The sequence below is a fragment of the Euleptes europaea genome, chromosome 9 (assembly GCF_029931775.1).
Source record: "Euleptes europaea isolate rEulEur1 chromosome 9, rEulEur1.hap1, whole genome shotgun sequence".
In the NCBI taxonomy this organism is placed as follows: Eukaryota; Metazoa; Chordata; class Lepidosauria; order Squamata; family Sphaerodactylidae; genus Euleptes; species Euleptes europaea.
The window spans coordinates 44,648,894-44,666,301 of record NC_079320.1 but is presented as its reverse complement, the minus strand read 5'-3'; the positions used below and the strand labels follow the sequence as shown (position 1 = coordinate 44,666,301).

Sequence of the window (17,408 nt, the reverse complement as noted above, 5' to 3'; positions counted from 1 at the left end):
CTTCCACTTTAAAATATTTTATTCATCTGCCTCCCCCCCAGCAATTGCCCCATCCCTGCCTCCCCGCCCCCAGTGATCACCCTGTCCCTGGCTCCCCCCGCCACCTTGCTGCTCCTGCCTCCCTCCACCTTGCCAGGCGCAGCAATCGCTGCCGCCTATCTGCCTCCCCCCCAGCGATCGCCCCTTGTGCTATAAGCCTCTCTGCTGGCTTCTTTATATTGACATAGAATTTTTGTAAAATAAATTAATAAATTTCGGCCTGCACATATTTGTATATCCATGCATGTATGCATATTTTCTTCAGTTTTAACTGTCTTCTAAGAGAGCCACAGCTGAACACTATTATACAGTACAAGTTATTTTATAGTGCAGAGGAGGCAAGAAATATAAAGTTCATCTTGTAACATTTAGTAATTAGGAAAATCCACAGGGGAAAGAGTTTTGTTTGGTTGTTGCTTTTTATTAATAGCCAACATGAACTTATTAAGCATATATCAACTGAAATTAGACTAGTGACCTCCTTATGAACAGACAATTGATTTCTTGAATAAGAGGGGCTAAGGGGAAGTCTAACAGATAAGTATTAACTTTAGTAATACTTGACACAATATGCTAGGGTTATTTCCACGTGTAAACGCCTTGGACTGCCCCTGTCTCTATTCCAGATTTTTGTGCACGCTAAAACATATTTGAAATGGACTTGCTGGGTATTTCTGAGGGGATGTCAGCTTTCAGTCCCCTGGTGACACTTCTTAAACAAAAATATTAGAGTTAATATGAAGAGCAACATATTAATGAAGTGGTGCAATCTCTGAGCCTCTAGATGGACCATGAGTCTGGGCATATTACATAAAAGAGGAAATCCAGACTGAAATATTGAGGAACTTTCTTGTAACCAAAAGCTGAAGATCTGCCAGCATGCAGCCCCTAAATACACAGCCCTATAATGGGGGGGGGGAATAGAAAAGATAGACAGATACAGCTTTAACTTAAGGCTTGTCCCCTTACAAAACAATTAAAATATTTACCGGCATCATGTATGTTTTTTCTCCACACGATATAGTCTTTTTCTTCTTGTTCAAGAGTCAGAGTAATTCCACTACAGCAGCAGAGTGGAGTCAAGGCAAGCAGTCGAGCAGCAGATACTGAATACCAGTCTCTCTCCCTAACAGCCCATCTTTGGCTCAACATGATGTGATTACAAGGTATCAGGTACCTGGAAAAACAGAGGCTTTCTTTAACAACCGTTTTCTTTTAAATAGAGACCTTCTGTAGTTCTCTCTCTCTCTTACTGCTTACAATTACACACTTACAAAATAGACACCTCAGGTCTGAGACAAAAGAGCCACTGGTTCTGCAGAATATGAAATGGTAAAATTATAGAAGGTGAGTTTTTGAGCACCCAATTCAGGGGAAAAGGTGTCAAAAGATATCAGCAGTCAATCAAATGAACAGCTGATTAACAGGAGGTAACTGATGGCAAATGGTAGCAAATAGATTTTATACCAATTTACACATTCAGCATTAGGATTTTAAACTATCACCCCCCACACACAACAATACCAACAGAAAGGATATATATACCAATACCAACAAACTGGGGCATTTTGCAATAAGGATTGATTGGTTGAACTTCCTTGAAAATGCCATAAAAAGAATAAGGACAAATACAAATTTTGCTTGTTTCTGTACAGTGTTAAACATTGCAGTATTCTATTTGTTTTGAAAAGCATGGAGATTATGAAATATATATTTTACACCTTTGGGTTAATAAATCAGATTTCAATCTTCTGTTTCTAAACTCTGTATAGTATAAGCTTTGGCTTATACTAGTGCCTTTCACAAACACAATAAACCTAAACTGTGAACCCATTTATTTTAAAATGGTTATCCTGCATTTCACACAATAACATAAGATGGGTATATAGTAAGGGTTTATCAGACCAATATGGTTTTAAGTAAACCGAGTGTCACCTATTAGGCTTCCTCAAAATTTTCTCGCAAGGATTAGCAAGAAGGGGATCATATCTCAACAAGTCCTAAATTAGTTCTGAATATAGGAATTTAACACAATTGGCCTGATTTATGCATTACATTTTTTTTACTTTGTGGTAAACCCACCGTGGCACAGAGTGGTAAGCTGCAGTACTGCAGTCCAAACTCTGCTCACGACCTGCGTTCGATCCCAACAGAGGTTGGTTTCAGGTAGCCGGCTCAAGGTTGACTCAGCCTTCCATCCTTCCCAGGTCGGTCAAATGAGTACCCAGCTTGCTGGGGGTAAAGGGAAGATGACTGGGGAAGGCACTGGCAAACCACCCCGTAAACAAAGTCTGCCTAGGAAACGTTGGGATGTGACGTCACCCCATGGGTCAGGAATGACCCAGTGCTTTGCACACGGGACCTTTACCTTTTTAAACCCACCACAAGCTGGCCATTTGTTACTGCTGTCTGTTTTCAGTTCATATGTCAAAGATTTGAGGATGGAGTGCACTAGAACATTCGAAGAACTGACAACCATTCCAAATTTTTCAGGAGGAAAAAAAGCAGCCAGCCTGCAGTAGTTTCATCACCCAAATCACCTAATTACAAAAAAAAAAAAAAAAAAATTCTGACCGACTTAGCTCTTAGGCCACTCCTTTAAGTGCTTCCAATTCATCTTCAGTAGCCTTCCTTTTTAAAATTTAAAAAATATGTTAATTTCACAGAAGAAAATGACTATGCACTTTCATCTTACTAGGCAGACTGTGATTTTTACATATATTATTTTTTCCTCATTACATATCTAGAATTGACACTAGATTTCTAACCTGTGCACGTACACACCTGTGCATGCAGAAGTGTCTGAATTCGATAAGACAATGTACACAGAATTGTTTTTCTGCCCTGTGCGTAAGTAGGGAAAACATGAAACAAAACTAGTTTGCATTGCAGTATCAGAGCAGAGAGAGAGAGAGAGAGAGAGAGACAGAGACAGAGAGATTAGCTTTACCTTAAAACTAGCTGTAGCATCACATCTTCACAATGCAAGCTGATGAGAGTTCTGAACAATGCCAAGGATACCACACAGAGCTAGGGAATCATAAGCACAATCAGTACTTCATCATGACTTTCTACCCTTCCTGAGGTAAAAATTCATTTGGCATTAAGGCAGCAACACAATTGAATTCTGGCCCTTTTATGAGAGATTAGCTGTAAATTTTATTTCATCTAGAGAACATCTCCTGAAGAATTTGGTTACAATAACCCAAGGTAAGCCTATGGGCAGTTGCAACATCTACACTGGCATCTATACATTAAAGTTTAAGAAGCAAGAAAAAGATTTAAATTTAGTCAAATGTAAATTTTTACAGAACTGGAAATGTAAATAAAGCCTTAGATCTTCAAGAATGCATACAGGTATTGCTGGGTAATTTATTGTGCTGTGCGTGGGAATGGTACCACTGCAACAAAGGGGGTTACCGCACTTTGTATTCCCAGCGATGTATTAAGAGTTTGAAAATGTTGTAAAAAACATATCGCTTTAAAAGGGTTTTTGGATACTATGGCTTATAAATGGTTGGAAGACGTCTTCACAGCTAAAGGGGCCAAAGTGCGAACAATATTTTTTATAATATTTTCAAACTCTTAATACATCGGTGGGAATACATAGAAAGTGCGAACAGTATTTTTTACAACATTTTCAAACCCTTAATACATCGCTAGGAATATTAGTGCGGTAACAGCCATAGTCTGTTCTGGCTGAAGACCTTTGAGGGAAGGATTTGGTCCCCTGACAAATACAGAAAAGAACTCTAGTGTTATTACACTTTTTTAGTGAAGAAAGACTTCCTAAGACTGGGACGGGATGTACTTCTGTAACTTTCATTTGGGGCTGTGGCAAGGGTGGGGAGGAGAGAGAGTCATGCTCCACTGGATCCAAGTCTTTGCCTTAAAGGGGAGACAAAAATACCCATGGCCCTTACAAGAGACCTGCCTGACTGTTTCAGAATATTAAATGAAAGCTAAATGACTGCTGAATGAAAAGCCATTCTCAAAATTTATAATTAACATGATACTAAGTGGGCTTTTGTGAAGGTTGTTCTTCAGCGGACTTCTACAGTATATGGGCTTTTGGTTCTTGTTCTGCTCCCATCATCAGCTGAAGAGGCTAAAATTAGGAATGAAAACGTCAGAAGAATTGAAAGTTGTAAAAAAAAAGATTATTTGAACAAATGGGCTCTTTTCACATGGTTTTTTTGCTCCAAGTTCAGTGCTATTGGGAAGTGGGGGGGTTTCCTGCTGCCCCACAGCATTGTGGTGCTTTCATGCACTTTCCAGGATTTCTCCAACTTTTCTCTGATTTTTCCCAAAGCTGCTTTGATGAAGTTTTGGGAAAGATCACAACAAGGCCTGGATAACTGCCATGTAGGTAGGAAAAGTTTGGATTTTCCCAGTCCTGCCCACATGACAGCCATTTCCCCACACCTGTCCCACAGTGGCCATGTCTTTCCCCCATCACTGGGAGGGGGTTAAAAAATGCAATTGAATATCATTATAATGACATAATCAGTGCTTTTTTGTAAATAAAAAGGGGGGGCTAGGACACACAGATCGGGTTGTGCGGATTTCCACCAATTCCTACCTCCTTGTGCAGATTCTCACTAAGCTTTTCCTGAGGGTTCATTCCCACTCTTGCTTCCTCTAGTTGAATGCAGCGGTCGGAAGAACGAGGACCAGGACTTGGGAGAGCCCCCCACAAGCTGCCAGTACTCAGTACCAGTGAATACCAACACCAAAAAAAGCCCTAGACATAACTATGTCTCACATTCTCTGTATTCTCAGCTTTTATTTTTACAAAAGCAATTCTCTTCCCCTTTCAGTTCTGAGATATAAGGGGAAAGGCATGTCTCCACAATGAAACAGGCTCAAGACTTACTTCTGTTCAAAAAGTAGAAAAGGGCAAGAGTCCAGTAGCACCTTAAAGACTAACAAAAATATTTTCTGGCAGGGTATGAGCTTTCGTGAGCCACAGCTCACTTCTTCAGATACAGCTAGAATGTGAATCCATCTGTCTTTAAGTAGAGGAGAGTGAATTCAGACAAGCATTAGTATGTAAATGTTAACAGTATGTAAATGTGATTAGCAGGCGTGATGGGATTAGGTGTGGTATGCAGAAGAGTCTGTGATGTCCAGGGGAGAGATAGGTGTGGAGAAATCAGCATTTTTTGTTCAAAAATGAAAGCTGGGAATTGGAGAATGTGATACACAGATTGTTATATCGTTGTAACAATATTCAATTGCCATTTAAAAAAAAACCTTGAAAAAGCCCTGGTGGTGTGGTGGTGGGGGAGAAGATGGCTGCTACCAAATGACTGGGCAAGGAAACCTGCCATGTGGAAACCTTGTTGCCACTGCATTGTACCACCCACTGTGGCAGCAATAGGAAAACTACACAAGCCTGTCCCTGTGTGAAAAACACCATCAGGTCAACTTATTTACATGTAATATGGGATAAAACCTTAAACTGTTCATGGGATAAAAAGAAAGATATTTCATATTCCTTAAGTATATGTTCAGTATTGTAAATTGCTGTTGTATTATGTATTATTGTCATGGTTAAGCTCAAGACCTTTAGTCAAAGGAGCTAGTAAATAAATGGAATGGAGATATTTCATAATCAAGAAGAGTAAAAGTGCTTTTACGTTTAATACATCAAGTATTGGAAAAAAAAATCCACCACAATGCCAATATTCGTGGGGCTATGCACTCAGGAAAAGTGATAAACGTGGCAGCCCTGCTTTCTACATTCGGCTAAATTACACAGCAGAAAAAGAATTTAGCAGCATATCTGCATTTTGGCTGAGCTCCTGAGTTGCTCATAGCTGGAGAGTTCTTGATGTCATCACTCACGCTGTCTGTGGAACGGTTAATTATGGTTCATCAGAGACAGCAACATTAGTCGTTAGTTACTGAAGCTGCTTGGAAATTTTCAGAGTTAATCTGTTTCAGCAGTGATATCTGCATATGCATACAGTTCCTCCCTGAAATGATTTGGGGTGGGGGCCAGGATGTCAGCCTTAACACGGAGATTTGATGCACATACTGACCACTTGGCCTCACCTGCATTTCTAGCCATATGCTGCTCTGCATTTTTATATGCAGGAGTGTCTCTCTCGTGTCAGACAAAGCAGGGGTCAGAAGAGCAGCCTACTAGATGCAGACCGAAGCAGGTGTCACTTTCTACTCAAGATTAATCTGCTTGCAAACAGCAGCCTGCTATTAACTATTTCTGTGTCTTAATTAGCACGCGCAATTATGTTCAGGAGGACTCTTGGCAACCCCTTCCATAGCAGGGAAACATTTTATGCTGCAAAGACTAATGAGCAGATCAAGCTGGTTGCACGGATACCATTGTTGTTACTGAACGCACATCAAGCAACATCATTATATGAAACCACTGTTCTGTTATTGCGGAGAGTACCACTTCATTCTATATCTCTAACTAAACAGGGAAAAGATGAAATCGCTAGTGACCTTTTTGGAGAGGAAAATTACTTGGCAGGTTTGCATGGTTAATTTCAAATTGTCCAAAATACGTTGCCAAGAATATTTTAAATCTCTAAATAAATACTGATTATTTAGCACCTCATAGACACCCCCTTAAAAAAAAAACCATTGGTATGGCAAGAAAAGTTCAGTTTTATGCTGATTGCTGCTGAACTCGAGTTCAGTTTTATGCTGCTTGAAAGATTATTGACAACCTTGATTCACTGTTCTTTACATTGCTGGTTTTATTATTTTAACCGCTTACATGTTTAGATGCAATTGTATTTCTATGGGATTCTTTTTTCAAATTTTGAGCCAGTTTTAGTGTCTGGCATATGTGAAGAGGCAGTACATTGTTAAGGACAAAACTGAATATCAAAAGAGGCCTCATGCATAGATACTACTAGCTGAGCAACCCTGGTATTCCTTGATGGTCTCCCATCCAAGAACGAACCAGGGCCGACCCTGCTTAGCTTCTGAGATCTGACAAGATCAGGCTAGCCTACAGTTGCAGAATATGTTAATATGATTGTACTGCATATGCCAAGACAGTATTTCTCAAGTATAAGTATGGGCACCCGCTTCTGGGTTTTTGATGTCCTCGCTGCAACGCTGCTCTGCAGTGCCACCAGCAATGTGCCCCCACACTGGCATTGGTGTCACTTTGTCACAGTGCAAAGGGGCACAGATGCCAGTGCAGGGTTACTCTGGGTCCTATGGCACTTCTGCCCCACTTCAGGATTGCACAGGTAATAAGATCCAAAGCAAGTGGAAGTCTACTCCAAAAACAGAATTTACTTCAGGAAAACCAGAAGAAAACCTTCAGAATTTGTCATTCAGGCTTCAAATGGAAGGTTGCCTTCTAGGTTTGCAGAAATGAATACATCAAGAATTGATGGATTTATATTGCAATCCTAAAGAGAGCTACTCTAGTCTAAGTCTAGTGATTTCAATGGGCTTAGACTGGAGTAATTCTTTTTAAGATTGTACTGTTAGACTAAAGTCCGTCACTATGATATGGATACCCAGGCTGACCTTAAGCACTTTGCTCTCATCCTTATTTTCCTATTCGTAAGACAGATTTAAGTAACCTCTCAAGGTTGCTAGAAGGACAAAACAAGAAAAAGATTAAACACAATCATAACCTCAGCGGATGGCTTGTGAGAAGCACCTAACTGCAAAAATGATTAAATTGGAAACTGGAGCACACACTGTTTAAAAACAGGAATGCAAAGCAAAAAGTATATGTCGGTTCTGGGACCAAAGTTTGAGGCAGCCAGGAGAGAACATATAGGTCAACATTTACAGGAGCCTATAATAGCATATGAGTACAGCAGTAAGTGTGGACTTCTTCAAATGGGTATTCAAATTGTCAGACTGCTTTCAAGACTTAACCACTATTTTCTGGAATAATTATTTGATGTCCAGAGCTAAAACATATTGTATTTTTCCACCAGAAAGGCAGAATGATTTAGATCAATATTAAAAAATGGAGAAATGGCACGCTTGTCTGAAACAATTCCACACACCATTACTCGCCATCTCACCCGAAATGGAGTGTTTATGCGGCTCGTGAGGGTGTCCAGAATCTGTACATTCTCATGACGGTGCAGCAGGATGAAACGGAGAAAGATCTGGAGTAACGCTGGTTCTGAAACACTCCGCAAAAAGAGATCCAAGTATGCAGTTGTAGTCATGACCTCCTCCACAGTCACCTAGAAAAGGAACCAAAGAAAGATTACAGGCCATTTCAACCTCACCACAGTGATAAACAGTCTGCATGGCCGCCACAATGACAAGCAAAAGGTTACATCTATAATCAGCAAAAATTGTTTGTTTTTAAAGATGCAGGCTAGGCTTACTTCAGCAAACAACACTTTTGTGCTAGTTTCATAATACAGTGTAGTGACAGTGTATGAATCTCATTGCCACGTTAAGAAAAAGACAAAACAATCCACCCAATTCCCCAAATAATGGTAGAATTTGTTTGTTTTACTCATTTTATACCCTGCCCTCCCCCAGCCACACTTCCAACAACATACATTACAGTATTATATATATATATATATATATTAAAAAAACATACAATTTAAAACCACACATCCTAATTTCACTTAACAGATGGCTTTCAGATTGCATATGTACTATATAGTAGTTATCCCAGTGGTGAGTTGGTTCACAGCGATGGAAAACAATATCTTCCACTGCCAGATTGTCTTTTCTAGTAGCTACACAGCAAACACCAAAAAGGTGCACTGTGTGAATATCCTTTCTGAATAACACACACAGAATTGGGGTTTTTTAATCCTTCTACTCCACTGTTTTTTGTCTTTATTTATCCTGCCTCTACAACTTCTATATTGAGTTAAAGGCGGTGGAGGGGGGGGGGAGAATCCACAGATTCACATACATTGGAAGAAATGCTTGTGAAGTTTCACAGTTGCTCAGAGACACCCACGTCACCCTGCTGTGCCTCTGATACAGATAGCAAAGGGGCACCAGTTATTCTACAGCCAGCCACAGAAAGGCTAGGCTGTGCTTTAGTACTCAGTAACCGGATCAGGGCCATTACACTGGACCATTAGGTTACTCCACCAAGAGGCAACGGTCATTGTTATCTCTAGCTATCTGCATTCTTACAGGCATAACTGAAAATGTACCAGCAAACAACTGGAATTTTCCCATGTGTATTGTTGTCAAATAGCACATAGTTTCAGAGTAAAACTCACTTGTCCTTTAACGCCACAGAAAGTAACACATTTACAAGCTATAGGATCCTTCTCACATCTCAACCTCACATAGTGGATGTTTGTATACCATAAATACTATGTATTATTTTGCTAAAGAAGTCGTTTTGTCTTTCATCCATGGTGGCAGCTATTCTGGAGCCAACCTTAGCCCTCTGGGTCAGCATTTTTTCAAATACCTACAAATGAGCATGATAAGCTTAATTTTACAGACACAAGGTGCATTAGCCATCCTTTGTTTATTATACTTAACAGGATAAATGAAGAGATATACTTTTTCCTTAAGGAAAAATTCCAAGCTGTCACTAAAAAGCTAAGAGGATTTACACTGAAGGATGATATTTTCATAAAAGTGCTTCTATGCAGCAAGAGCTGCTATTCTAGAGGGGAAATTTAAGTAGACACCCTGGGAGGAGAGATTCTGCCCTTGCAAATCAGGAGACTTAAAACTGTTGAGTATGCCCTCCTGAATTGCAATTTTTATACATCACCCCGTTCAAAGTTTATTGAGCCCCTCTTATCGAGAATGGGACCTGACAGGGCAGGAGAAAGGATTGAGATGCTCCTACAAGGGGATCATCCTTCAATCACTCTTCAGGTTGCGAAATTTTGCATGGCAGCAATGAAAATTCGATGCCATAGAACAGCCTCTTAGCGCAATTGACAGATATGTCCCAGCTCTAATTTTCTTTCTAAGTGTTATAAGACTCAGACTGTAATTCTTTGTTTGTAAGAATTTATTAGCCCATGTTTTCTGTTTTATCTGGCTAAGGGCCGTAAATAAATTATCTATCTATCTATCTATCTATCCATCCATCCATCCATCCATCAAGCTATTATCACCACACAGATTTTTTATGAAGTGTTTTAAAGACAGCAATGAAAGTGCTTAGTGTATACCTCAATGATATAAACAGGTGTTAACACCAGGACTCTATTCTTATTTATATTCCACCTGACATAAAGCCACCAAACCATTTTGGAGACTGTCCTTCAAGTACTATGGCCCCAAGACAGTTAGGGCCTTAAAGGTAAGAACTAGGATTTTTAATTGTGCCTGGAAACAGATGGGTGTCCAGTGCTGATCTTTCCACAAAGGGGTGACACAATCTCTGTAACCAATCCCTGACAGTAGCCTGCAGATGCATTTTGGACAAACTGAAGTTTCTGAGCCATTTTTAAAGGCAGCCCCACTTACTGCAATCTAATTTGGATAATTAACTAAATCATTCATACTTTGAAGATGCTCTTTCTTCACATCTTACAACACAGTCCTTAAGAACTCTTCAGCCACTACGCCTACAACACGAACATTTTCATCGATAGTTCCTATTTTTTTTGGTTTTGTCTAAATTCTATATTTTGAACAAGTTGCATTTAATTAGAACATAAGAGACCCTAATCATTAATTTCTTCCTCAGATGTACAGGGCAATTCCATTCACCTTCTACAGCCAATGTTAAAGGCTTCTCAACTTAAAGCGTAGCTTTGCATTATATAGAAAACCAGAGGAAACAAAACACCACCTCTTGTATATGGCAGCCTCCACTTATTGAAATCTGCAGCCTTTAGTCATGCGTTATTTATGAGCCAGCAAGGTACACTTTGCACTCCTGAGGTGAAGTCATGAGGATCTCGTTGCTGAACAAACGACCTTACCAGTCTAATCTTGATGCAGACAAGTTTTTTAAAAGCCTGATGGAAATTCCTGTGCTTAGCTTGCCACTTTACCCAAAGAAAAGGAAGTTTTAAGCCTGCTGGAAATAATCACCAACGATTTTTATTTATTTATAGTCCCAATGTTGCTCGTTAGGTCCCCACTTAAAAAACTTTTATTACGCAGAGAATATGTGAGCCCCCTTTTGAGTAGAAAAAATCTCAGAATAATAGATGCCAGTCTTTGGGCACTCTATGTGTCATCTGATCTCTCCTCGAACCTGTCAATTGAAATACTACACCTAGGTATTTGAAGATCTTCACCTGTTCTATGTCGTGTCCATCGATCTGCCATCTATGTTTCACATATCGTCTCGTGAAGACTAGAATCCTGATCTTTTGAAAATTTATTGTTAGTTGTTCCACTATGCAGTAGGCAGTAAGAGCCCAAAGGGTTCTAAGCCCTATTTTGGAACAGGATAGAATGGCTTTGTCTTCTGCTTATAGTAAGGCAAGTATTGGTCAGTTTGCTAAATCTGGTGGGTGAAAATCTAGATTCAACAGCTTGAACTACTGAATTAATATAAAAGTTAAATAGCAGAAGGGCCAGAATACAGCCGTGCTTCACTCCCCTCTTGACAAGGACCCTGGAAGATAGGTGGCCTGTTGGCTATATCCTACAGTGAAGAAGTTCTTTTTGTGCAACATATGAATACAAATGAGTAGTCGCGACCTACTGAGGATGCCTCTTAATTTAGCACATAATCTATCTTGGGCAATACAATCAAAAGCCATTTTGTAGTCTACAAAGGCCAGATGAAACTCCCCATGGGGCCTGGTACTATATTTCATTGCTAGTTAATACAGAATGAGGCACTGATCTCAAGTAGAACGACTGGGCCTAAAGCCTGCTTGTTCTTGGTCTATAATGTTCTCACGATCTAACCAGTCCCAAAACTTCCAGCACAAGTGCCTGGCTTAAAGGGTACTTGCTACACTGAGCAAGCTAATTGGGCGATAATTAGAGGGGGATCCGTGCTGTCTGGTCAATAGTTGCAAAAAGCCCAGCCAGCACTAGGTCCCCACCACTCAATGTTTGTTTTTATCAATTCTGGAAGGATCATGTCCCATCCTGGAGCTTTCCTTAACTTCAATTGGCTAATTAGCCTCTTTACATCTGTTATTGTAACTTGGGGCCAAGGAGGAAGATTGTCTAAATCAACATGAAGCAAATCAGGCTGTAGCCATAATGTGCTTGAAAATAAGTCACCCAAGAGTTGGCAGGGACTGTACAAAACATCTTAGGGGCTTTTACATGAAATGCTCTGAAGCAATACACCAGAAGAGAGTCTTTAGATATAGCTGCATGAATACATTGGAGCCAGAATGCCCTCTGAGCACCTCTTTTTAAAATTTAATTAGCATTTTATATAGTCCAAACCCCTTGGTAACCACAGAACTAGTTTTAAATTTCTTTGAATCTTGCCCATTGCCCATAACTGAAGTGGACTAAATTTATGCCTGGGCTATCATGGTATTGTGGGACTCCTGCTCTGTGGGTGACTCACACTCAATCTGAACCATCTGGCATGCAGCTTGGGACCGCTCCTGGATATAGCCTTTCTCCTGAACACTTAGGCAGCTGTTTTTGCCTGTAGCGCTTTCTAATCAGTTCTATCAAATTGCATATTTATAAATGACTCTCTCTGTCTAGAGGCACAAGATGTGACATACGGGGTTCAAAAGAACACACAAAAATGGTAGCAACAGCAACCAGTAACACTCCCAAATAGTGATTTCAGCAGTCATTTCCACTCAGCTGCCAACATAAGCATTTGGAAAGCTTTTATTTGAGATGTTTGCCAGTCTCTCTCTTTTTAATCCTGTTCATAGAAACTAGTTGCAGTTGACACAGAGCTAAGCAAACACCTCCAAAGGTATTTGCTGTAAGACAAGTCCAGGGAAGTTCCAGAGCCTTGAGAAGAAGGGGAGAAACTGCAGAATCTGAGCACATCTGGCCAAGATCAAGAATGCTCCTTAGCCCACCCTCCCAATGGTTGACGCAAAGGGTTTTTGTTGTTTTTCTCTCTATTACTTCTCCCTGCCCAGTCTTTATTTCCTTAACCTTCTTCAGCGGTCTTCAACCTTTCCAGACAAGAAGGAGCTTTCTTGTGTGTGGAGGGGTTGTGCCACAAGCACATGCATTGAGCAGAAAAAGACCCGCTTGGTTGGCTATGCAAAGCTGGCAGGGGGGGAGAGAAAAGTGAGAGTTTTCACATCTGAACCTGTCTATGATAAAATAAAAATCCTCTCCACTGACCTCTTCATTGTGTTCCTTTTCTCAGTGTGTGTGCACCTATAGAGGCAGGATGCGTAGAGCTCTTGATCTTTATGCTTGTGCACTATCCTTTCCTTTTATCCCTTAGAAGCTCCTTGATCAATTGATCTTAAGCAGCATATATCTAGTGTTGGAGGGATATAAGGACTGAAACAAATCTTGCCACTGACAATGTAGCCTTGGGGTCCCTATTGCTTAGTAAAAAAGGCATTATGTCAGTCACAGAGGCATTGGATTTGTATGTTAAAAGGGGGGAAATATAGTGCAATCGAAGTTCCACGTAAAGCGGCAATCCAAAAGGGCATGAGCTAATGAGTCAATAGAGCCAGAAGAGCAAGGGCAGATCCTGTCTGAGTATGGTATATTCAGAATCCTGCCCTGCATTACGCTTGTGCACTATCAGCAAGCTCTGCCAAATAAATATCAGCTCTAAAGCAGCTTACAAAACCAAGTGTGGCTGCATGATCCACTTGAGATGATCCATGGATTGAAGACCACTTTTATAGTTTAAGGAGAGCTTCCTTGCAACAAATGTCAGTCCCAAAAGCCTCAATTTGAAATGCATTTTTCCCTGAGAGTTGTAACTGCTAGCAACCCAATCACGATTAGAAAGTGGGTTTTCCCACTGATACTCAAGCTCTGGTAAAAGTGATGTGCATTATGGGAAAGCTGTTGCAGACTGTAAGTTACAACTGCTATACAAAATAGTTGCTTATATTTAGTTATGGCCTGATTTAAGAATCATATACATACCAATTTGGGAGCCAAGATTTACAAAGTTTAACTTATCATGGCAGTCCATTTTTCCTTTTCAATTTGTGTTGGCCTTATTCTGGGTTTTAAATATTATATGTTTTAGTTTCTTGCAGTCTTAACTACCATGAGTTTGCCTGTACAGGACTTTTTGTTGTTGTTCTCACTTTCAAATAAGTTTGTGCCTAGGTTTTTAGTTACATGTTGTTGTTCGACTGGCTTTTATTGCAACAAATCACTTCCAATCAACTTGTTTTTAAAAGGCTGTATTAAACGAGTATAAAAACATTTAACATATCTCTTAAGCAAGCTGCCTAGATAGGCATCAAGGCAGAAGTCATTTGGAATGGCTCTAATTGGATGGATTACAGCTAAAATAAAGTGATAACTACTCTGGAGGAGATCGTGCCCACTTCTGGGAACTGAGTCAAAAAAGAGCAATCTTAGTTGTCATGGATATGGCAAGAATATATGGAAACAGTTGCTGGCCTTGACTAAAAACTATCATAGATGATGATTAGTCCAAAATGTGCACTTATCAAGTGGAACACCTAGCTGTTAGGAGATGGTTTTTAAAATCCTATAAATATGGGAAGCTTGAGCTTCTTCTTGGAAGGAGCTCCTTGCTTGTGACCTGCTTGTCTTTGGGTAAGATACTTTTATGGATTCATACAAATGCTCTCCTTTAATTGTCTATGTAGCAGTAATGGATAGTATAGTTTTCTGTTGAGTTTGTCATTGTTAAAGATGCATAATAGTTATGCTATAATAAAGGATAAAATGGAAGCAAAGATTCTCTGATAGTATTAAAGGTAAAGGTAGCCCCCTGTGCAAGCACCGGGTCATTCCTGACCCATGGGGTGACGTCACATCTCAATGTTTACTGGGCAGACTATGTTTATGGGGTGGTTTGCTAGTGCCTTCCCCAGTCGTCTACACTTTACCCCCAGCAAGCTGGGTACTCGTTTTACTGACCTCGGAAGGATGGAAGGCTGAGCCAACCTTGAGCCGGCTACCTGAAATAGTATTAAAAGGTAAATGTCCCCTGTGCAAGCACGGGGTCATTCCTGACCCATGGGGTGACGTCACATCCCGACGTTTCCTAGGCAGACTTTGTTTACGGGGTGGTTTGCCAGTGCCTTCCCCAGTCATCTTCCCTTTACCCCCAGCAAGCTGGGTACTCATTTTACCAACCTCGGAAGGATGGAAGGCTGAGTCAACCTTGAGCCGGCTACCTGAAACCAACTTTCGTCGAGATAGAACTCAGGTCGCGAGCAGAGCTTGGACTGCAGTACTGCAGCTTACCACTCTGTGCCATAGGGCTCCCTATATTATAGTATTACTAGTGTATTATACCCATAACTAACCAGAAATGTTGTTGAGGTACATGGCTTTGCCAGGAATTAAATGATCTGATATAGAAAAGCTAAATAGATGCTTAGGGCTTCTTAAATTCATGCCTATATCTGAATCAGGCCTGACCAGGGTCATCCATAATATAATGAAATAAATGCCATAGAATAGCAGTGCTATCCTGCTGTAAGTAAGAATGCATCCTGCTGTAGGTAAGAATGTTGTACTACATTTCCAACTTTGTTGAATAGAGCATAAGTTTTGAAAGGCCCATCTGAACTAACTACTTTGACACAAGCCATCCTTCTACATAATCTCAGTGGAGTAACCACTTAGCTTGCCAAACACAGTTACACAGAATACACCACAAACCTGTTAAGTTTCCAAAGGCAAAGATTGTTCTTGTCCTTAATATATTTGCCAAGAAATGTGTTGAGATGATGCCATAGATATTACAGGAACAACATTATGGGAAAAGAAATAAGTGGCATGTGAATGTGGGAAGCCAGATGTTGTAGATCTGCTGGTGTTCTCATTTTTCTAGGAATCACCCAGGCCTTGAGAAGCCATTTATCATATGCACTTTCCAAAATCCTGACCAAAGCATTCTTCTGTGGTCTGGCTGCCACTGAAAGTTACAGTTGTACTGTTGAGATACCACAGGGCAGCGAGAACGTTTAAATGCTCTTTTCATGTGGTCTACCAATTACATGGGAATCAACAGTGCTGCAGAGCACCCTATGTGGGAAAAGCATTTAAACATTCTTGGAAGGTTACTCAAAGTAGAACTCTGCTTGGATAAGCCCTTCAATCTTTCTGAGGGACTGTACAATTTTGCTATGATCTTATCTACACTGCATCTCTTTTTCCCAGCAAAGCCCTGGCAATGAGTGGCATATATAATCACCAAAAACTTTCATCTTGAAACATTCTGCATTTGAATAGCTGGCTTCCTGTACTTATGAGTACAAAGGGGGGGGGGAGCCCTAAGCAGCATTCTGAACATTTTTGAAGCTTTTTTGAGAGTTTTGTATATTACCAACAATTTATATGCAAATTTGTTTAAACATCTCTTCCAAGGAAAAAAGGAGCCATTATGAGAGATGCACTTAGCTGTCAGCATAACTAGGATAACTAGGCCCAACACATTATAGTGGTGAGTACCAAGAAGTATCAGTGAGAAAATTAAATCAATATATGCTGAAACCAAATTTCAAAGCCAATGCCATTTGCACAGAATATACTTCAATTAAGAAAAGAAAGGCATGGGTATATAAGATTCTTAAACTCATGCATATAGCTGTATTAGCCACATAAAATGATTCAATAGAGCATTTATGTTATACCATCAAGTCTTATGGAAAAACCTATTATAAGCTGTGTCTAAGATTGTCTCAGGGGACTTAAGATGCTGTTATGAGCAACATCGACAGTAATTACAATGAAAGAAAGGGTGTGCTTGGAAGAAGAATGAAGACTAAGAATAATTTTGCAACAGCCATAATATACCAAAATCCTTATTATGGAAAATTCAATTTTCTTAAGCCAGTGAATCGTTCTGTAGATAGTTTCCCTAACAACATACTATCAAACTGTTAGGAGATTCCCATCTGCCCCTGACTTTTAAAATATATTCTTTTTAAGTGAAAGGAAGGGGAATTCACTTGCAATATTAATTCCTTATTTCCTTCAGCATGAGCATTTTTGTTTCAGCCATTTTTTTGCTTTCCTTATGACCCGCTAGATGGCACACTCTCCTTCTCTATCCAATAGACTGAAAGATACAACAAATGATGTAGCTGCAAACTAACATGTGATCCACACACATTTGGATAGCATGAAAAATAATGTAAGAGCCCCAGTTTAAATTAGTTCAGTAGTTATACACACAAATCTAGAAAGTTATCAGCTCTTTGGGGAGGACTATCAGGTTTACTGCAATATATGATACTTCCCCAGGTTTCAGAGGTGTTATTAACTTCATATTATACTTACCTTGCTTGTGAGACAAGTTAGATGGTAACTCCACCCACCCA

At 40.0% G+C, this 17,408-nt stretch overlaps 1 protein-coding gene across 1 annotated transcript in view; it reads right to left on the bottom strand.

The window, feature by feature from the left end:
* Positions 1-17,408, bottom strand: part of FHIP1A (FHF complex subunit HOOK interacting protein 1A) — a 50,750-nt gene that overhangs the window by 18,068 nt on the left and 15,274 nt on the right. The window contains exons 5-7 of the mRNA XM_056855878.1: positions 8,073-8,240; positions 2,990-3,069; positions 1,029-1,216 (exon numbers count right to left, since the gene is read on the bottom strand). Of these exons, the coding sequence (XP_056711856.1) occupies positions 1,029-1,216; positions 2,990-3,069; positions 8,073-8,240 (436 nt within the window). The remainder of the gene's footprint in view (positions 1-1,028; positions 1,217-2,989; positions 3,070-8,072; positions 8,241-17,408) is intronic.